This window comes from Salmo trutta, chromosome 21 (assembly GCF_901001165.1).
Source record: "Salmo trutta chromosome 21, fSalTru1.1, whole genome shotgun sequence".
NCBI lineage: Eukaryota > Metazoa > Chordata > Actinopteri > Salmoniformes > Salmonidae > Salmo > Salmo trutta.
Window position 1 is genome coordinate 35,459,427 of NC_042977.1, and position 21,996 is coordinate 35,481,422.

General features: G+C 42.1%; 2 protein-coding genes across 3 annotated transcripts; both read right to left on the reverse strand.

Moving 5' to 3' along the window:
* Window positions 1-1,067: 1,067 nt before the first annotated feature.
* si:ch211-284o19.8 (protein lifeguard 1) lies at window positions 1,068-6,713 on the reverse strand. Of its 2 annotated transcripts, none has more exons than XM_029705424.1 (7): window positions 6,536-6,713; window positions 4,005-4,267; window positions 3,680-3,747; window positions 3,172-3,372; window positions 2,419-2,547; window positions 2,124-2,267; window positions 1,068-1,979 (listed from the first exon to the last, which is right to left on the reverse strand). In XM_029705424.1, exons 2-7 carry the CDS (start codon window positions 4,249-4,251, stop codon window positions 1,830-1,832), a joined length of 939 nt encoding a protein of 312 aa, XP_029561284.1. In that variant the 5' UTR covers window positions 4,252-4,267; window positions 6,536-6,713; the 3' UTR covers window positions 1,068-1,829. The 2 variants fall into 2 exon arrangements, with proteins under 2 accessions (XP_029561284.1, XP_029561283.1); XM_029705423.1 differs by having other exon boundaries at window positions 3,680-3,762; window positions 6,536-6,712.
* Window positions 6,714-7,297: 584 nt separating this feature from the next.
* On the reverse strand, window positions 7,298-21,109 carry zgc:66427 (mRING-CH-C4HC2H_ZNRF domain-containing protein). Its single transcript, XM_029705425.1, has 5 exons — window positions 20,356-21,109; window positions 17,833-17,928; window positions 13,977-14,082; window positions 9,705-9,804; window positions 7,298-9,521 (listed from the first exon to the last, which is right to left on the reverse strand). The coding sequence occupies exons 1-4, from the start codon at window positions 20,870-20,872 to the stop codon at window positions 9,747-9,749; spliced, it is 777 nt and encodes a 258-aa protein (XP_029561285.1). The 5' UTR covers window positions 20,873-21,109; the 3' UTR covers window positions 7,298-9,521; window positions 9,705-9,746.
* Window positions 21,110-21,996: the final 887 nt, after the last annotated feature.

Consider the following 21,996-nt stretch of genomic DNA (forward strand, 5'->3'; position numbering starts at 1 on the left):
TTGAGACACCTATATTTGGGGAGTGACTCACATTCTTTTCTGCAGATCCTCTCAAGCTCTGTCTGGTTGGGTGAGGAGCGTCGCTGCACAGCTATTTTCAGGTCTCTCCAGAGACGTTTGATCGGGTTCAAGTCTGGGCCACTCAAGGACATTCAGAGACTTGTCCCGAAGCCACTCCTGCGTTGTCTTGGCTGTGTGCTTGGTGTCGTTGTCCTGTTGGAAGGTGAACTGTCGCCCCAGTCTGAGGTCCTGTGTGTTCTGGAGCAGGTTTTCATCAAGGATCTCTAAGTACTTTGCGCCGTTCATCTTTCCTTCGATCCTGACTAGTCTCCCAGTCCCTACCACTGAAAAGCATCCCCAAAGCATGATGCTGCCACCACCATGCTTCATTGCAGGGATGGTGCCAGGTTTCCTCCAGACATGAAGCTTGGCATTCAGGCCAAAGAGTTCAATCTTGGTTTCATCAGACCAGAGAATCTTTAGGTGCCTTTTGGCAAACTCCAAGCAGGCTGTCATGTGCCTTTTACTGAGGAGTGGTTTCCGTCTGGCCACTCTACCATAAAGGCCTGATTGGTGGAGTGCTGCACAGATGGTTGTCCTTTTGGAAGGTTCTCCCATCTCCACAGAGGAACTCTAGAGCTCTGTCAGAGTGACCATCAGGTTCTTGGTCACCTCCCTGACCAAGGCCCTTCTCCCCGAATTGCCCAGTTTGGTTCCAAACTTCTTCCATTTAAGAATGATGGAGGCCACTATGTTCTTGGGGACCTTCAATGCTGCAGACACTTTTGGGTACTCTTCCCCAGATCTGTGCCTCGACACAATCCTGTCTCGGAGCTCTACCAACAATTCCTTCCACCTCATGGCTTGGTTTTTGCTCTGACATGCACTTTCAACTGTGGGACCTTATATCGACAGGTGTGTGCCTTTCCAAATCATGTCCAATCAATTGAATTTACCACAGGTGGACTCCCAAGTTGTGGAAACATCTCAAGGATGATCAATGGACACAGGATGCACCTGAGCTCAATTTCAAGTCTCATAGCAAAGGATCTGAATACTTACGTAAATAAGGTATCTGTTTTTTTTATTTTTATAGATTTGCACAAACAAAATACAGTTTTGCCTTTGTCATTATGGGGTATTGTGTGTAGATTGATGAGGGAAAACATTAAATGTATCAATTTTAGAACAAGGCTGTAACATAACAATGTTGAAAAAGTGAAGGGGTCGGAATACTTTCCGAATGCACTGTATATACAATGCGTGTGTAGCCTACATGATGTTATTAATATGGACAAAAGAGCAAGATTATTTTATTTGTCAAATGGCAGCTAAGCATCGGTCATGATGTCACCAGAATAAGAACCGTTGTATTTATTGGAAAGGAGCATCAAGCTCATCACCTTGCACTTTCACCACGCTGTGAAGTTCATCATAACTTATTTCACCTGTAGCCTAATAACCTGCATGGTTTCCCAAGTCGTAGTGGGAGAATAACACAACATGTCTTCGCGTGACTTCATATTTACATCGATATGATGGTTATTATATCAATATTTGTGCTTAAAAGAGTTTCCACTGCCATTTCGCGCATTATTAATTTTACCGACACAAAAAGACCCCACCTTGTCTAGCGTATTTAGTTTTGTCAACATTTGGAAAGTTTACCAACAAATTTGCTGTTTCCATCAGGCCTGTCATAAAATGTTTTATCCGACATGTATTTTACTCGCATAAAAATATTGGATGGAAACCTGTTTACTGACAGTCATTCAATAAGCCATGTCAGCTACATATGTGTGTCATAGTAGGTTTCTGCCAGGTGTTGACTATTTGCTGGAGCCTCCCATTATGATGAGCAGATAGAGGAAGATGTTAATGATGTCCAGGTACAGGATCAGGGCAGCAAACACATACTCTTCTGGATCCAGAGCGTACTTCTGCCTGCCCATCACCAGCTGGCAGTCAATCGCCAAGAACTGAGGGAAAGACACAGAAAGGGAAAAGGTAATGGAGGAAAGAAAGGGTTTAGGGTGCAAGGGATGGAGGTATTCATTCTGGCTATAAGGCTGGATAAACAGAAATGGCCTAAAAGGGGAAGTAACATTGAGTGAGTTCTGTACCAGTGAGAAGAGCAGGGCTCCCAGAGATCCGTAGACTATCTGCAGCACATTGGAGTAGAAGAAAGAGCAGAAGAAACTGAACATGAGAAGGTCCACTGCCAGCACCAGCAGGATGCCATTACAAATTGTGAAGTCCACTCGAGTCTGCAGACCAAAGAGAGGGGAGTGAGTAAGGCTAGATAGGCTTGGTCACTAATCAGCCTGACCACATTAAACACACGTGGTAGGTACTACAGTAGTAGTCCAATTAAGCATAATATCATGTTTTTTGTTATTTGAAAAGACTGAGTCTGACCTGGGCTGAGAAGATGATGATGGTGAAGGAGATTGCCACTGTTGCTCCCATGGCAATGACTACAGCAGTGGTGTCATGAAATGAGGCCACAGTGCCGACCAAGTAGGATAGGGTGAGAGTGACCACTGACTAAAGGTAGTACATTACACAGTTAGAATAACACTCACCCAAACACAAATCACACTGTATCTTTGTCTATCTGTTTAAGTGGTGATGGAATTAAGGCAAGATCAAAGACAGTTGTTCTCATTAGTTATGCAACTAGGTTCTAGGAGAATGGCTTTGGCATTAACTAACAGGGAACTGTGAATACAGGAAGAAGCATTTATAACCATCACAGGTAGGTTCCCTCTTCAATAATGTTTGTGAACATCTAAAGAACAATTACATAGTTTATATACAGTATATCAGTCAACAGATGAACCTTGAGCTCAATTCAATCTAACCCACACTTCAGTATTAACTCATTGACTGCACTAGCCAGTATGTCAGTCGCTGCTCTACCTAGCTGTGAAAGGGGTTTTGTGTGTGTGTGTGTGTGTGTGTGTGTGTGTGTGTGTGTGTGTGTGTGTGTGTGTGTGTGTGTGTGTGTGTGTGTGTGTGTGTGTGTGTGTGTGTGTGTGTGTGTGTGTGAGTGTGAGTGAGTGAGTGAGTGAGTGAGTGAGTGAGTGAGTGAGTGAGTGAGTGTGTGTGTGAGAGAGAGAGAGAGAGAGAGAGAGAGAGAGAGAGAGAGAGAGAGAGAGAGAGACCTACCAGTCCCACCAGGTTCCAGGGATGGCTTCTGCTGAAGGAATTGGAGTAGCTAAGGGAGATGGCCACCACAGCAAACAGAATGTATGAGCTGAGGTAGATCCAGATGTTGCTCTGCACCGCCACCCTCACCACACTGGAGAACGTGAACACACACACGATGCTGAAGGTCACCAGCAACTGCAGGGTCACGACACTGAACACCTGCACAGGTAGAAAGACAGGGTTACCATTAGCCACTTTGCTTGCCAGGTATACTGGGGAGGTCACCATGAAACTTGGGGGTCAAAGACTAAGGGCTCTATTCAATCCGTAGCGCTGAAGTTCCACATTGTAGCCCGATTTACATTTAAAGACAATGTTCCCACGGTAGCAGACTGCATTCGTGTTAAACGCTGCAAATGTAGACTAAATTGGAAATTACCTTTACATTTCAAGCACACTATAGCTCTGAACTTCGGCGATATGGATTGAATAAAGCCCCAAATCTCTGAGACATATCAGTACAGACCTTTCTGATAAACGCCTTCCTTATGGTCTTGTCATCAAAAGATGACACCAATAGGGCGGCGTCTGCCTCTGGTGAAGAAGATCCTTTGTGAGTGACAGAACAACAGTCCCATGTTATTATTGGACACAACACTGGAATACTGTAGTGACCAGACTTTGCAGACTTTTCAGTGGTTATGTAACACAAGTGAATTTAGTGGACATTAATTATTCAATCAGAAATGTTCAATGTTATAGTAATTGGCAGTAATATGAGGAAAGACATGAATAATCCATCCGCATGATCGATTCCCCTTTTTCCTTGCTATAGCAGGACAGATACATACCTGGCTCTCCCAAAGGGTTACACTCTCCAGGTGGGAGGGTTCCCATGTCTACCCCTGCCTGTGGTGGGTACAGGACTGGGGGGTAGGGGGATGGAGGATACATGGCTGGAGCTGCAGAGTAGGGGGGTGGCATGTATGGTGGCATGGAGTCCACTTGAGTTTCCCCATGGGGGTAAGGGGGTGGCAGGTTAGAGTTCAGGACCTCCTTAAACTCTGTGGGCATGGGGTAGTTCTGAGCATCTGTCATTCTGGCAGAGTGTCGTCTGAAAAGGAGGAGTGGTTAGAAGAGACTGATGTTGAAAGGAGAATATAGAGGATGTTGATATCAAAAGGTCAGTAAGAAAATAGACGTGCAAAACTTAATTTTGAAAGTAAAAATGTGTTGCAGGGATATTGCCTCATTGGGGGGGTTTCCACATAAGGAGAAACCTGGGTAGAGTAAACCATATATAGTAGAAGAAATATAACAGCCACGTATCGGAAAAATCATGCAACAATAACATCCTTGCATTTACGACCAATCCAACATACTGTGCATGTTATTACCAGATTATTTTTTGTATTAGTGTACACACTGACACACGTGGTTTTGTCTATGTGTGGGAATGCAGTTCTTAGTAACAGGAATAAGAAGAAGGTCAAACCACTGTGACAGAGTTCAGCGGTGAACACATCTAAATGACAACCGGAAAGCTAAGCCCAAAAAGCAATCACTTTTACTGTATCAGTTATACAAAATTAAATAAAATGTTTGTGTTGTCCAATTCATCATCAGATATACAGCACCAGTCAAAGTTTGGACACACCTACTCATTCAAAGGTTTTTCTTAATTTTTACTATTTTCTACATTGTAGAATAATAGTGAAGACATCAAAACTATGAAATAACACATATGGAATCATGTAGTAACCAAAAAAAGTGTTAAACAAATCAAAATATATTTTAGACTCTTCAAAGTAGCCACCCTTTGCCTTGATGACAGCTTTGCACACTCTTGGCATTCTCTCAACCAGCTTCATGAGGAATGCTTTTCCAGCAGTCTTGAAGGAGTTCCCACATACGCTGAGCACTTGTTGGCTGCTTTCCCTTCACTCTGTGGTCCAACTCATCTCAATTTGGTTGCGGTCAGGAGTTTATGGAGGCCAGGTCATCTGATGCAGCACTCCATCACTCTCCATCTTGGTCAAATAGCCCTTACACAGTCTGGAGGTGTGTTGGGTCATTGTCCTGTTGAAAAACAAATGATAGTCCCACTAAACGCAAACCAGATGGGATGGTGTATCACTGTAGAATGCTGTGATAACCATGCTAGTTAAGTATACCTTGAATTCAAAATAAATCACTGTTAATGTCACCAGCAAAGCACCCCCACACCATCTCCTCCATGCTTCATGGTGGGAACCACACATGCGGAGATCATCCGTTTACCTACTCTGCGTCTGACAAAGACACGGCGGTTGGAACCAAAAATCTCACATTTGGACTCTTCCACCGGTCTAATGTCCATTGCTCGTGTTTCTTGGCCCAAGCAAGTCTCTTCTTATTACTGGTGTCCTTTAGTAGTGGTTTCTTCGGCAATTTGACCATGAAGGCCTGATTCAGTCTCTTCTGAACAGTTGATGTTGAGATGTGTTTGTTACTTGAACTCTGTGAGGTGCAATCTGAGGTGCAGTTAATTCCCAATTTCTGAGGCTGGTAACTCTAATGAACTTATCCTCTGCAGAAGAGGTAACTCTGGGCCTTCCTTTCCTGTGGCGGTCCTCATGAGAGCCAGTTTCATCATAGAGCTTGGTATTTGCGACTGCACTTGAAGAAACTTTCAAAGTTCTTCAAATTGTCCGCATTGACTGACCGTCATGTCTTAAAGTAATGATGGACTTTCATTTATTTTTGCTTATTTGAGCTGTTCTTGCCATAATATGGTATTTTACCAAATAGGGCTATCTTATGTATACCACCCCTACCTTGTCACAACACAACTGATTGGCTCAAATGCATTAAGGAAAGAAATTCCACAAATTAACAAGGCTCACCTGTTAATTAAAATGCATTCCAGGCGACTACCTCATGAACCTGGTTGAGAGAATGCCAAGAATGTGCAAAGCTGTCAAGGCAAAGGGTTGCTTCTTTGAAGAATCTCAAATCTAAAATACATTTTGATTTGTTTAACTTTTTTTGGGTTTCAACATGATTCCATATGTGTATTTCATAGTTTTGATGTCTTCACTATTATTCTAAAATGTAGAAAATAGTAAAAATAAAAACCCTGGAATGAGTAGGTGTGTCCAAACTTTTGACTGGTACTGTATCTTATTTAATTTTTTTGTCCAAACTGGCACATACTATGTCATTCACAATATCCTGAGATCTTTCACATCCCCAAAATTCTGTCATCTGGTTCAGTCAATGAATTGGCTGTGTTTACAAAGGCAGCCCAAATCTGACCCCCCCCCCCCCAGTAATTGGTCTTTTAACTAATCACATATTTGGTTCCAATTCAATTTAGTAGACAAAACAGGAGATTACTTACCTCCTTTACCCCTGGGTTTCACTTTTGCTGAACTTCAATGACCGTACTGTCCTTCCTGTATAGTGGAGTGTTGATCTAGCCTACACACAGACTGTCAATTGCTGCTTGGCTCAGACAGACTCTGGAACATCTACCTTTAGCAGCCTGTGCCCATTTGTGTTATTTCCTGAACCTAACGGTCACTGACAGTGATGGTGATTAGAGGAACTAAGGCTGCGTTTACACAGGCAGCCAAATTGTTTTGACCAATCACATATTTTTCAGATCTGATTGGTCAAAAGACCAATTGGTGAAAAAAAGATCAGAATTGGGCTGCCTGTGTAAACCCAGCGTGTGACAGAACAAACCAACATACATTTTCAGATCTGTAGCTTGGGGAAATGGAAAACCACAAAGTTTCTCCACTGTTCTTTTCCAGAAATGTAGTCAGAAGGGGATGTACTTTAATCGTTAAGAGGCCTAACAACAGGAAATGCAATAACGTAATCTGGTGTTCATAAAGGTTTGAGTAACCATCTTTGGTAAATCTAAAGAATGCAACCAGTAAGGAATATACAAAATTGTGAAACTGACCCCCAAATTTCACATGGTTGAGAAAAAAAATGTAGGCTAGTTATTTACGGTGAATAACTTGATTGTAGAAATCAGTATATAAAAATGAGTGTTACACCATTACCTTTTTAGCAAGGACCATGCAGACATTCCACAAAACACTTATGAACACTACAGTACTCATACGCAAACAAGGACATTGACAAAACATGGCTCACACAAGTATATTTATTGTAAAAAATACATATAAAAACAACTTTGAGACAAAAGATTGGAGCTTAGAAACAGTATAATGAACAGACAAAGACCAAGCCATTTTGAATTGCAATACATATGTACACTTTAATAAATAAACTGAATTGTTCTGTTATACCAGAGAGAAGGCAGATTGTCCATATCTTGGGATGCAGATATCACCACGGTGACCTTAAAAACATTATCATTGAATATATCAACAATAACCTAAACAAAGCTCAGGGTCTAGGAGGAACAGAACTTTGTGATTTAACACAAAGAATGCAATACAGAAATGATCATCCTTGGAGAAAAGCTATGCTGCCGAGTAATAACATATGTAAAAATGGAGGTATTGCACCACACAGCTAAAAGAGAAGAGTAGTAAAGTAAAGGAACATTTGGGGCTTCAGATTGTCCATATTTTCACTGACAACCCCTCCGCTCCCTCCTCAAAAGTACACATCATTATTCATCATCATCACCACAAATATTGTAACATTTATGTCTAATGATCAATTTCTCTCTTTTTCACACACATCCCCTACCACTGTTTCATGTACACAGACATGCATACATACTTTTGGCGGAATAGTTCTTTCTTATTTTTTTGGGGGGGACGAAAGAGTAACATGCACAGGGCTGCCATCTAGGGGCAGGAAAGGTCGTGGCACCTCAGTTCAGAATGCAGGATGTGGGGCAAGAACTTGGGGATATCATCCAATAGGAATGCTGAACAGGGCTGATCCTCATGCTGGTCAACAGCAGTCCAGCCGTGCTCTGATCAACTCACTGTAGCATCACCACTGATCCCCAGAGTACACTACACCAGAGGAGCCTGGACAGACAAACCTCACCAGGCAAAGGCAACCAAAACACAGGCAAAGGTATCTGTTTAGCACATTTAGTAGTAATAATAATAATAATAATAAAATGTCTATAAATCCTCTTATGGGGAAAGGGGGGTGGGGTAATATAAGAATCACCCCATCAGCTGTTCTTTGCTTCCAGCGACAGGAATCATGGGATAGGACAAGGCAGCTGCCTCATGGAGTAATCATGCCCTTAAATACATCATCCCTCCCATTCAGACATGAATCCAGGGAGCCAGATGGCCAGACTAGCGCACAGGGCCTGGTCCAACAATCCGGACTACACCCTAGAGAGAGGCAGGGGGACATGAAGACCCAGAAACACCACCACATGCCTTCAGCACAACAGGCGGGGTGGGTCTCACAGAGGAGGGCCATGTCAAAGTAGCACAATGTTCCTTAAAGTATCTGTGTGATTAAAAACAAAGTATCACTATGATTAAAACTATCGCTTTCACACACACCTCTCATGTATACAGCCAGTGAGAGGACTGAAGTTCACTTCTGCGGTCCAGTCAGGTGGTGTCATCCCCAACATTAGCTGGCCCCATTCGTCCACACCGCTATTGCACGCACGCACACACACACACACACAAACAACCGTATGGAAATATCAACAACCTGCTACCACTGCAGTAAAGGACCTAATACAGTGGTGTCAGCACCAACCAAACAAACTGACCTGCTCAGCCTTTAACTTAACAATCAACTCACACCCACCATCCTTCTCCTGAAATGTGTCATGGTGACAATAGAAAAACACCTACAATCACTATAACAACCCCACCCACAGAATAAAGCCCTGCGTTCCAACATCTGGCTAATAAAAACAATGCATTGCAATATTTATGCATAATCAATTCATTTATTTTTTTCCAGAGCTGGGCTGTTTTTTTTATGAACAGAAACATTTATCCACTGTAACGTGAATCTCTGCACAATATTGTTTTGCAGCATCAGGAAAGATAACATTACCTTTCCATATGGATAGTCCACATTAGGGTAAGAAGAATGCAGGGAGCACAGAAACACATTTTCCTCTTGAGTTCCAAAGGTCTTTCAGGGTACTGCCAACCTGGTATGATAATATATCCCCCTCCAGCAGTTTAGGCTATAGTTTCGTCTACATTAACAGAGGAGAGGTGCCATCTATTCCAGGGGTGATTATAGTGGTCTGCGTTGAGTTCAAATGGACTAAACCAGGTCCAAGATGGTAAAGTGGTCGTTGGTCACATCCTTGTGGGGTTGTGTTGTTATTAGGAGGCTTGCCTCTGGTATTAATCATTGTCATAGTATATTTTCTGCAATTGTAGATACATTGCAGTCTCCTGTGGGGTAAAAATGTAAAGCATGTCAGAAACAGATGCATCCCTCTCATTTGGAATGTGTAATCCTTCATATAAAAATCTCTTCGTATTCAGGAACATAATCATGTCCACACTAACTTCTACCCAGTTGGGTAATGTGACATCATGAGGTTGGAACAAATGGGGTCATGAACACGTACATACCTGAGTCAGGTGTGCCACTGAGCAGGACATGTGACCCATGAGTCAATCAAAAGGGTGTTCAGGACAGCAGGTCTTCACCTTCGCCCAGGAGTCAATACAGCTGGACAGAGAAACAAATGTCTATTTTCCCTTTTGATTATCACATATTCACTTATTTGTCAGGGACCATGCATAACATGTCTATTACAACAGTTTTAGTTACATAACTAACTTCCATCTGTGGTCCCAGGGTGGGACTTAACTATGACCATGGTGCAGCTGACTCACTGTGAGACAGCATGATTAGAAACACTTGTTGTGGTTAGGGGTGTGAACGTTTAAATGAAATTGGGATCATTGGCGTTTAGAAAAAATACCTAAGGCCTAGGGAAAGTTGAATAATATTTATAAAACCAGGGATGAAGAGGCAAACTTTAGGCTACTTTGGTGAATGTGAGATACAGATTACCAAGACATGCAGTTCTTTCGCCTGCCCCCTCCTCTCTCTTCCTCACGCTGGCTCGCCTGCTTGTTCTCTGCATTAATGATGTGAATGTGTGTTCAGTTTTTTTGTGTGTAGAATATCCTAGCCTGGAGCAACAGTTTAAGGCACTGCATCGTAGTGCTTGAGGCATCAGTGCAGACCTGGGTTCGATCCCAGGCTGCGTCACAGCCGGCTGTGACCAGGAGACCCATGAGGCGGCATACAATTGGCCCAGCGTCTTCCGGGTTAGGGGAGGGTTTGGCCGGCCGGGATTTCCTTGTCCCATCGCGCTCTAGCGACTCCATGTGGCAAGCTGACTTCGGTCGCCAGCTGGACGGTGTTTCCTCTGACACATTGGTGCGGCTGGCTTTCAGGTTAAGCGAGCAGTGTGTCAAGAAGCAGCGCGGCTTGGCAGGGTCCTGTTTTCGGAGGACGCACGGCTCTCGACCTTCACCTCTCCCGAGTCCATAGGGGAGTTGCAGTGATGGGACAAGACTAACTACCAATTGGATATCACGAAATTGGCAAGAAAAAGGGGTAAAAAGTACAAAATAAAATCAAATAAAACACTATTGTCCTAGCCTATTCATTGATAATAGGGCCTTGCTTTACTGAAGTTGCAAGACATGTGCAAGCCAAGAAATTGCGAGATACAGCTTTTGATTACCGATAGATAGGCCTAGTGAACGGTTCGGACGGTCTGTCTGGTGGCCGACCTGCCTATACCGTGCCCCTCCCCTCTCTATCCGTTACTTCGCTAACTCGCTATGAAATATGGAAGTGTTTGTGTTCTCGGAAGTACAGGAACTAATCAGTCTCCTCTGTTCCAAAAATACAAAATCTTAGGAGTCGATTGTGAGTGGAATTGAATTGTGACACTCAGAAATGGGAGTTGAAACCGGGAGTTGACATGCAAGGAGTAGAGGAATCTATTATTTTGGAGTTGACTATCCACCACTACGTCATTGTTGTCAACAGTTGGAAAAATAGCAGAGAAAGGCACGCGACAGCAGCGAAGTCCTGTATGGCAATACTTTCAGAAGTTAAATGAGAAGGTGGTGAAATACAAACTTATAAAAATTGTCGTACAGGTGCAATGCTTCACCTGTCTGGGCTATGGGGCAGTATTTTCACGGGCGGATGAAAAACGTACCCAATTTAAAACAGGTTACTACTCTGGCCCAGAAACTAGAATATGCATATTATTAGTATATTTGGATAGAAAACACTCTGAAGTTTCTAAAACTGTTTGAAGGGTGTCTGTGAGTATAACAGAACTCATATGGCAGGCAAAAACCTGAGAAAAATTCAAGCAGGAAGTGGAAAGTCTGAGAATTGTAGTTCTTTTGATTCTCTATCGAAGCTACAGTGTCTGTGGGGTGACGTTGCACTTCCTAAGGCTTCCATTGGCTGTCTAAAGCCTTCAGAAAGTGGTTTGAGCCTTCTACTGTCACTGGGCAGAGTATAGGAGCTCATTCACTGAGTGGTCTGCCTGGCAACAAAGGGATTGGATATGCGCGGTCACGCGAGCACGCCGTTCCTTCTTTTTCTTCTTGAATGAATATGCTATTGTCCGGTTGGAATATTATCGCAATTTTACGTTAAAAATACCATAAAGATTGATTTTAAACAGCGTTTGACATGGGGCACGCCAAAGGATGTTTTTGTGCTGGTCGAGGGCAGTCAGGTCTGGAGTGAACCAAGGGCTATATCTGTTCCTGGTTCTACATTTTTTTAAAGGGGCACGCTTATTTAAGATGGTGAGGAAATTACTTTTAAAGAACATATGGACACCTGCTCGTCAAAAATCTGGGGCAGGTAGTGTTCTCCTGGAATCTGCCAAACCCAGATTCATCCTTCAGACTGCTAGATGGTGAAGCGTGATTCATCACTCCAGAGAACGCGTTTCCACTGCTCCAGAGTCCAATGGCGGCGAACATTACACCTCTCCAGGTGAAGATTGGCATTGTGATCTTAGGCTTGTGTGCGGCTGCTCAGACATGGAAACCGATTTCATGGAGCTCCCGACAAACAGTTATTGTGCTGACGTTGCTTCCAGAGGCAGTTCGGAACTCGGTAGTGAGTGTTGCAACCAAGGACAGACGTTTTTTACGCACTACGCGCTTCAGCATTTGTCAGCCCTGTTCTGGGAGCTTGTGTGGCCTACCACTTCACAGCTGAGCCTTTGTTGCTACTAGATGTTTCCACTTCACAATAACAGCACTTACAGTTAACTGGAGCAGCTCTAGGAGTGAAAAAATTTGACAAACTGACTTGTTGGAAAGGTGACATCCTATGACGGTGCCACGTTGAAAGTCACTGAGCTCCTCAGTAAGGCCATTCTACTGCCAATGTTTGTCTATCGAGATTGCATGGCTGTGTATTCGATTTTATACACCTGTCAGCAACGGGCAGAAATAGCAAAATCCCCAAATTTGAAGGGGTGTCCACATACTTGTGTATATATAGTGTATATTAAAGATCACTTGCAGGATGAGAACATTACTGGATTTCTTTGGCCAATAATCTACTAATAATATGCATATTCTAGTTTCTGGGCCAGAGTAGTAACCTGTTTAAATTGGGTACGTTTTTCATCCGGCCGTGAAAATACTGTCCCCTAGCCCAGACAGGTTAATGGCCCTCAAGTCACAAATGGCTTGGTACTCAGCACTCCATTGTCCCTGTAATCACTCTGACATCAATGCAAATACAATTGAAAATCAAATCAACCACTTCATGATTGAATATCACCTGTCACGCAGCGAGAGCCAGCTCCTCAAACAGCTTTTTGATGTGTGTAATAAAATAGCGCATGCATTGTTTTGCAACTTTTTCACATCATCAATATTCGCGTCATGCAGCCCATATATGTTTTGATTTTCCAAAGACATTCTAAGGTTTGGATCACAACTAAAGTTGCCAAATAACTCTATATTAAGCATATAGGACCTGTTATCACTTTTTATAACCGCTCAATTCAGAGCACACACACTGCAATTGATTGCGGAAAATATCCTTTCTATTTCATGCAGCTATGTTCAATTGTATTATTTTAAATTGTATTCTTCTTACTATAAAAATAATATAATATGAAATAATGGCATGGGAATTATAAGAAAATCATGTCTGCTAAATGAACTGCCAGATCAGTATTTATGTTCTTCTGAAATACATTTTCTTCATATCATAGGTTCTTAAGACCTGCCTAAAATAAATCATGGATTTAATCATGGATTTAATTTGATGGTGTATATTAAATGGATTTATTAAACGTTTTTTGTATATTAAATGGATTTATTAAAAATGTAGATGTTCCAAGGGTCTGCATCAGTGGCTTGATGCGTGGAAGCCCAGAGATGCTTTAAAGTGTTTGTTAATTAACGGTCAATTACCATGAGACCGGCGGTGATTTGCATGACAGTTACCAGCTAACAAATTGTCTTGACTGCCACAGTCCTAAATTGGATTTCAAAAGAATACAACTCATGGTTGTATGACATGCTTCCCATGCATCACAGTTGCATAATTGCTTCCTGGTAGACAGAATAGAAAAGTATAAAATTAAATTGTACAGCAGATTATGATGAATTATCAGATCTGTGCTCTTCTGTGTGAGAAATGTCACCCCTTTCCCTACTGGGCCACGTGTATGTCTGCATCCCAAATGGCACCCTATTCCCTATATAGTGAAATACTTTCGACCAGAGCCCTATGGGGAGCCCTGGTCAAAATAAGTGCACTATATAGGGACTAGGGTTCCATTTGAGACAGATATATTGTGTGTATTAAATCCTCAGTGTAATTACCTCTTATGGTAGACACAAAGGCAGGCCAGCCGGGCGATGGTCTCTCCCTGCTGCAGCTCGTCCAGACAAATGGAACACTCACCGCTGTCCTTACTCAGCACGTCCGCTGAGACCACCACACACATCACAGAAATGATAGTTAGACAAAATACTGAGCACATCTGCTGAGACCACAGTTTGTGTAATAGACTGTAATAACACCACTCATGACCCGACGTGAGTATTACATTCAGCATGCAATGCCAACCCTTTCTCTGGGTGAATGTAAAGACAGTAGGGCTGGGAATTGCCAGGGACCTCACGATACAATATTATCACGATACTTAGTTGCCGATACTAGGGTTGAATGGCAGGAACCCGGTTACCGGGATTTACCGTCCAAAACCACTCCCCTTTTCCAAGATAAATAACTGCGAGAAACCGGTAAATTATAATGAATAATTTATATGAACACCATGGCATGAAATGGAACTGTTAAATGATATGCAATATCTAAATATGGTTTCTCTACAGCCTCTGCATGATGAATCAATGCTCAGGGTGAGGACAGACCATCTCAGTATGGAGCGCAGTTCACAATGTATTGTAGACCTACAGAATCATCTCATTAAAACATTTTATCCTAGATTTGCTGCAGTAATATAAAGACCGAATACGTGTCTAATTTACCCATCTCCATCTGGCTTTCGGGGGTCACCTTGTTTTTTAACTGTAAGATAATCATTTTTTAATTGCAGCTGCAGAGTTTTAAAACAGCCTATCACTCGAATATCGTTGCTTTAAATCAGTGCATTCGGGAGCACTCTCACAGTCTTTCTTTCTCTTTCTCTACGTCAACTCCATTCCAATTGCTTCCAAAATACATAATCCTGTTCTAGATTGATATACATGTCCTAGCCTACCTCTTTCAGGCAATATATTCAATGCAGTATTAGCCTTATAGTTAGAAAATTAATAATGGGTTATGCATAATATGCTTCTTACGTATAGCCTCTGTCTCTTGAGCAAAACACAAGCACCTGTACTCCACTGCCCTCTCTCCTTAAAAAATACTCCGTAGCTCTTGGAGTCCCAGGCAGGAAAAACTAGATCAGAATAGCTTGTTGGACATAGTTTTTTTAAACATTTCTTATACCAACAGACAATTTGAAGAGGGATGCAAACTCTTTTTTTGTTGAATGTTAAATACTGCAGGCAATAGAAGTCTGCATCTAATTCTAGTCCTATATTATTCAAGGATGTCATTAGAATGATTAAGATAAGGACAACAAAACGTATTTAATTTAACTGATGAAAGCGAGGAAGGAATGAAGCAACAATAGAGAAAGAGGTAGGCTAATAACATTAAGGGAAATATTATGGAAGGTATAAATGTGTCAGCCTACTAAGTATACAAATAGGCCCTATTATATTTCAAAATTAAAATCAAATTCGCTAACCTATACTTGTAACTTTGTAGGCCGCATGTGCTACACCAGAATCGCATGTTTTCTTCTGCTTTATCATGGTTTGAACAATGTGCGCAATTCCAGTCCATATAATACAGTATAATACAATACAGTACAGGTTAAATAAAGGTGAAATAAATAAAAATACAGTTCACACTCAAAACGATGAGCCTACAGGAGCTAGTTGAATTTATTTACCCAAGAGCACATATAGCTAGCTACGTCTATGGGATTTTATGTTTTTATGTTGTGCGTAATGTGCAGTAGCCTATATCATATATGTATTGCATAACGGCACAATCATTTGGGCTTTTTTGGGCTTGGGCTCATTAAATGTCATTCATGTATGGCTCGTAAAATGTATTTAATATATGGCTCATCAGGCTCAGCTAGCATCAGGTTTGAATGTCCATGCTGATCAAATCCAGACATTTATGCTTTATAATGCTTTTGAATGACACTTCCGGCTTTGGCGGGAAATACTGGGTTATCCGGGTGAAAAGTGATTGATTCTTGGGATGGAACATTTGTAAAATACCTGGAAAATATTTAACCCTAGCTAATACGATATGTATTGCAATTCTCACGTTTCTATATGTATTGCGAGTCGATACTGCGATTTTATTTGATGTTCCAAACATATTGGGGTTGCTTAGCGGTTAACCTGTTGGGGATAGGGGGCAGTATTTGCACGGCCGGATAAAAAACGTACCCGATTTAATCTGGTTACTACTCCTGCCCAGTAACTAGAATATGCATATAATTATTGGCTTTGGATAGGAAACACCCTAAAGTTTCTAAAACTGTTTGAATGGTGTCTGTGAGTATAACAGAACTCATATGGCAGGCAAAAACCTGAGAAGATTCCTTACAGGAAGTGGCCTGTCTGACCATTCCTTGAGCTTCTTGACTCTGTTTATTGAAGACTGAGGATCTTTGCTGTAACGTGACACTTCCTACGGCTCCCATAGGCTCTCAGAAGGCGGGGAAAAGCTGAATGATGTAATTCCAGCCCCAGGCTGAAATACATTAGCGCTTTTGGCAAGTGCTCTATCAGAGGACAATGGGCTGAGGCGCGTGCCCGAGTCGACCCCATGCTTTTATTTTCTTTCGTCTTTTATCCTAAACACAGATTCCCGGTCAGAATATTATCGCTTTTTTATGAGAAAAATGGCATAAAAATTGATTTTAAACAGCGGTTGACATGCTTCGAAGTACGGTAATGGAATATTTAGAATTTTTTTGTCACGAAATGCGTCGTGCTCGTCACCCTTCTTTACCATTCGGATAGTGTCTTGAACGCACGAACAAAACAGAGGATATTTGGATATAACTATGGATTATTTGGGACCAAACCAACATTTGTTATTGAAGTAGAAGTCCTGGGAGTGCATTCTGACGAAGAACACCAAAGGTAATAACATTTTTCTTATAGTAAATCTGACTTTGGTGAGTGCTAAACTTGCTGGGTGTCTAAATAGCTAGCCCTGTGATGCCGGGCTATCTACTCAGAATATTGCAAAATGTGCTTTCACCAAAAAGCTATTTTAAAATCGGACATATCGAGTGCATAGAGGAGTTCTGTATCTATAATTCTTAAAATAATTGTTATGCTTTTTGTGAACGTTTATCGTGAGTAATTCAGTAAATTTTTTGTAAATTCACCGGAAGTTTGCGGGGGTATGCTAGTTCTGAACGTCACATGCTAATGTAAAATTATATTTTTATATAAATATGAACTTGATTGAACAAAACATGCATGCATTGTATAACATAATGTCCTAGGTGTGTCATCTGATGAAGATCATCAAAGGTTAGTGCTGCATTTAGCTGTGGTTTGGGTTTTTGTGACATATATGCTAGCTTGAAAAATGGGTGTCTGATTATTTCTGGCTGGGTACTCTGCTGACATAATCTAATGTTTTGCTTTCGTTGTAAAGCCTTTTTTTAAATCGGACAGTGTGGTTAGATTAACGAGAGTCTTGTCTTTAAAATGGTGTAAAATAGTCATATGTTTGAGAAATTGAAGTAATAGCATTTCTAAGGTATTTGAATAACGCGCCACAGGATTCCACTGGCTGTTACGTAGGTGGGACGATTTCGTCCTGCCGACCCTAGAGAGGTTAAGAGCGTTGGGCCAGTAACTGAAAGGTCGCTGGTTCGAGTCACCGAGCCGACTAGGTGGAAATATCTGCTGTTCTGCATGGCAGTTACCCCCAACAACAACTGTTCCCCGGGCGCAGATGACTTGGACGTTGATTAAGGCAGCCCCCCGTAACTCTCCGATTCAGAGGGGTTGGGTTCAATGCGTAAGACACATTCCAGTTGAATGCATTTATTTGTACAACTGACTAGGTATCCCCCTTCTTTTATTACTCACTATATATCTGCTGAAGAGAGATACTTACTGTTGTAAGGGAGAGGGGGAGATGTGAGGCAGCTCAACAGGTGATCCTCAATTCTGCCACCCGGGAAAGGCTTGGAGCAGAACGGACAGCGGATATCTGGGGAGGAGACGACAACATGCTCATGTTTAACAACAACACATTAGAAAAACAAAAGAGGGGAGTTGATCAAATCAACTAGTCAACTAATGAAATCAACTAGTCCATCATGCATGCCATTGGTCTTCAGTAGATGTTGACATTTGCATTTGTGTGATCAGCGTGTCATGACAAATGATTAAGGTCAACTGACCCGTGATTAGTTTTCTAGTCATCATCATTCTACCAGACCAGGCAATCACGCATAAAAAGAGGAGTCCAGCCTCGGGGATGGAACGACGTGGGGGAGAGCGTGCCCAGTTGGCCTACATTCCTCTCTGGCCCTCCTATCAGCCATGCCCAAGTGAGGACTTTGACCCATTTCCTAGACTTGCTCTGTGCTGTGTTTGTGTGTTATGGCGCGTGGGAAAATAAATCCAACGTCGTGTTTGGACAGGGGTCTCACTCATATACAACCACATCTGTCTAATGAATAACATAGGTCTACACTGAGAATCTCTCTCAGTCTGGGACTGGCCATATTGGAAACGGCCCTACCGTAAGTCAATGGATTTTGTTGAGAGTGATGCATGGGCTATTGTTGGAGAGATCATTGATGAATCTCGAATGAATTCATGGTTGTGCTACATTCTGAAATTGTCAACGCAGTCAGTTTGTAGTACTACTGTATTAGCTAGCTAATCTATTAACAGCAGCCTGATTGTTACAACTTAAAACAATGGGTTCTGCTGTAATAAGTCAAGTAGCTTGTAAGCACGAGAGAAGATCATACCTCCAAGAATGCAGGTTCAGTAGTAAGCCTGGACAATTTGTGTCACCGTAGAACTGATTGTTGAGCCCTAGCCTAATAGAGAATGGAGTATTTTTGTTGGCACTAACTTCACCATGGCTCTTTGGCCAAAGCCTATAGGGAAATTAATGGGGGTTTGAGGGTTTTTGGATAAACACAGAAAAATAAGTTAAATACAGGCTTTAGAGATCTTATACATTTTGTTCTATGAGATTTTGTTCAATCAGCTAACGGCACTTTTTGTGAGTTTTGAAGCATTTATGTAATCAAAACAAGCACATAAAGGCTTCAGAATTCATAACGGTCATGTTAACTGACTGATATTACCTCATAGAATAAAATGTATAAGACCTCCTAGCCTGTGATAACCTCAGACCTTATTTTCGGCGTTTATCTAATCAAATCAAGCTTTATTTATACAGCACATTTCGGACATAGAATGCAACGCAATGTGCTTTACAGGAAAACAATTATAACAAAGAATGAAAATAAAAGCTGAAATATATACTACACAATATAAAAAACTAAATGACACAAACTGAAATACTAAAAAGCACATTAAGGAAAATCAAAGCTAAAAAAATATGTGTTTTAAGATCTCTTTTAAATATGTCCACAGTTTCAGCCACCCTGACTGGCAGGTTATTCCAGAGGCTGGGAATAATAACTAAAAGCTGCCTTTCCATGCCTCTTGGTCCTAGGCTTTGGGATAGTTAAAAGGGCAGTGGCAGAGGACCTGAGGGACCTACTTGGTACATAACTTAATAGCATGTCTGACATGTATTGGGGTGCACAATAGTGGATTGATTTAAAAACCAATAGAAGAATCTTAAAATGAATTCTAAAACTCACAGGCAGTGCTCTCTGTCTGGTCAGTACCCGTGCTGCAGCGTTCTGTATGTTTTGCAGTTGACCAATGGCTTTCTTGGGTAGACCAGACAGGAGAGCATTTCAGTAGTCAAGCCTGCTTGTAATAAAAGCATGGATGAGTCACTCTGTATCAGCCTGTTCCTTGGTGGTAAAACGCTATTTTGGTCACAATCCTAACGTGTGATTCGGAATTTAGTTCAGAATCTAAAATAACACCTAGGTTTTTTACCTTGTGATGTATCTTTATTGCCTGTGAATTAAAATGTGCAGCTAGATTCTCTCTCTGTGCTTTGGCTCCAACAATAAGTACCTCAGTCTTGTCTTGATTTAGCTGGAGGAAGTTGTGAGCCACCCAGGTATTTAAATCACTAATACAGTCTAATAATTTATTTATGAAGCTAAAATCATCTGGTGACACAGAAATGTAAAGTTTTATAACGTCTGTGTAGCAGTGAAAATCAATGCTGTGCTTTCTGATAATGCTGCTAAGGGGTAACATATATAAACTGAACAGTACACCAGACCCAAAATCCCCAACACACATTTATTTCCCCTACAGGAATGGCTGGACGAACCAGACATAACTAATTTCAGGTTTTTCGGGCCACAAGCTGGCAAGCTCTATACCAATGGGGCATTTCACTGTGTTTTTGATCACACAGTGTGTGTGATAATGTATGGTTGTCAAATCTGCGAGAGAAAATAGTATCAGCAACTTAAACAATACATAAAAAAAACACAAAATGGGTGGTCTCGTATAAACTTACTGCCATGTCGGTTGTTGACACGGTAGAGGCCAATCCAAGCCTCCGACACTGGGCGCTGATGGATGCCTCTCATCCGTGCGGATCTTGCGCTGACGTTGCGCCCAGAAGAGTGTCGATTACCGGGTAAACGTTCAGAGAAAGTACGGTGAGGCACTTGGCCTGTCTCCTCTCCAGGCAGATGTTCCCCGTTTACAGCACCATCAGGACTGCTATTGCAGTCTTCCTCGCGTTTGCATTCGCTGTTGTCTTCTGCTGGTGATGATGGGCTGATGGACGGGTGGCTCTTGTGGTCGACGGGGCTTCCACCGGTGCTCGCCTGTTGCCCCATGTCCGAATCGCTGCCCTCCTCCGATCGGCTACGGTTGGTCTCTGAATCGTCAAAACTCCCCAAAAAGTCTACCATAAGACTGGTGGGCCTATTGCACCGGGGTTGTCGATAGGAATCCCGCGTGATGCCATCTTTCCCGAAAGCCGAAGGCACTGGGTCCTCTTGTAAACGACTAGCTCTTGTCCCCATCTCTTTCGTTGAGAGCAGTTAGCTAGCCAGCTAACTCACCTATCTAACGTTAGATAAACTAGCCTTCTCAGTACCTTAACGGACCACAAAACTGGAGATTTTAGATGGTGTTATTCTCGAAAAGTGTATTTAAAATTCTTCCCACGATCTCTTAAATGATATTTGTTCTATAAATAGAGTATTGTCTACCGGTTGATATCCCTTGTCCGTCTTTGCTGCAGCAGCGGAAGTGAATTTAGTTTCTTCTTCGGTATCATGGCGTTTTCACATTTTGTTTGTGCATGCCGCCACCTACTGTGCGGAAGTGTGTGGTCGATCACGTTGCATTTTGTGAACACATAAAAAGGGTGAAAAAGAAAAAATTGCACCACAAACTAACCCTACACCTATATACCACTATTTCATTAAAATAAAAATCCCCACCCTATTCCACTACTTTGACCCTAACTGATCCTACACCAGGCCAATGGCATGAGAGGACGGCACTCTAGTTCAACACACCTTGCAACTCTTCTGCCGTAAAACCTTGTGCACCCAAGTACATCTCTGCCGCTGCCACCACAACGTCTATTTTCTGTGATTAACGTTCCATTTCTGCGGTACAGTTGATAACCATGGCAATGAATGCTAAGAAGCTAACCTTACTGAAGCACACATTCAATCACTTTGTATTGGCTTAGGCCTACTACTCACCCTTGACCCATCATCCTCTACTCTCTTCAGTGCCTCAGCATACGACACCTTCTGTTCTACTCTGACCCTGGCAACCTAAACCTGTCTCTCTCGCACTGGGCACTTCTGATCCCCAGCAACATGGTCACCTCCACAATTGACCGTTTTTTCCACCGATACTACAAAATCAAATCAAATTTATTTATATAGCCCTTCTTACATCAGCTGACATATCAAAGTGCTGTACAGAAACCCAGCCTAAAACCCCAAACAGCAAGCAATGCAGGTGTAGAAGCACGGTGGCTAGGAAAAACTCCCTAGAAAGGCCAAAACCTAGGAAGAAACCTAGAGAGGAACCAGGCTATGAGGGGTGGCCAGTCCTCTTCTGGCTGTGCCAGGTGGAGATTATAACAGAACATGGCCAAGATGTTCAAATGTTCATAAATGACCAG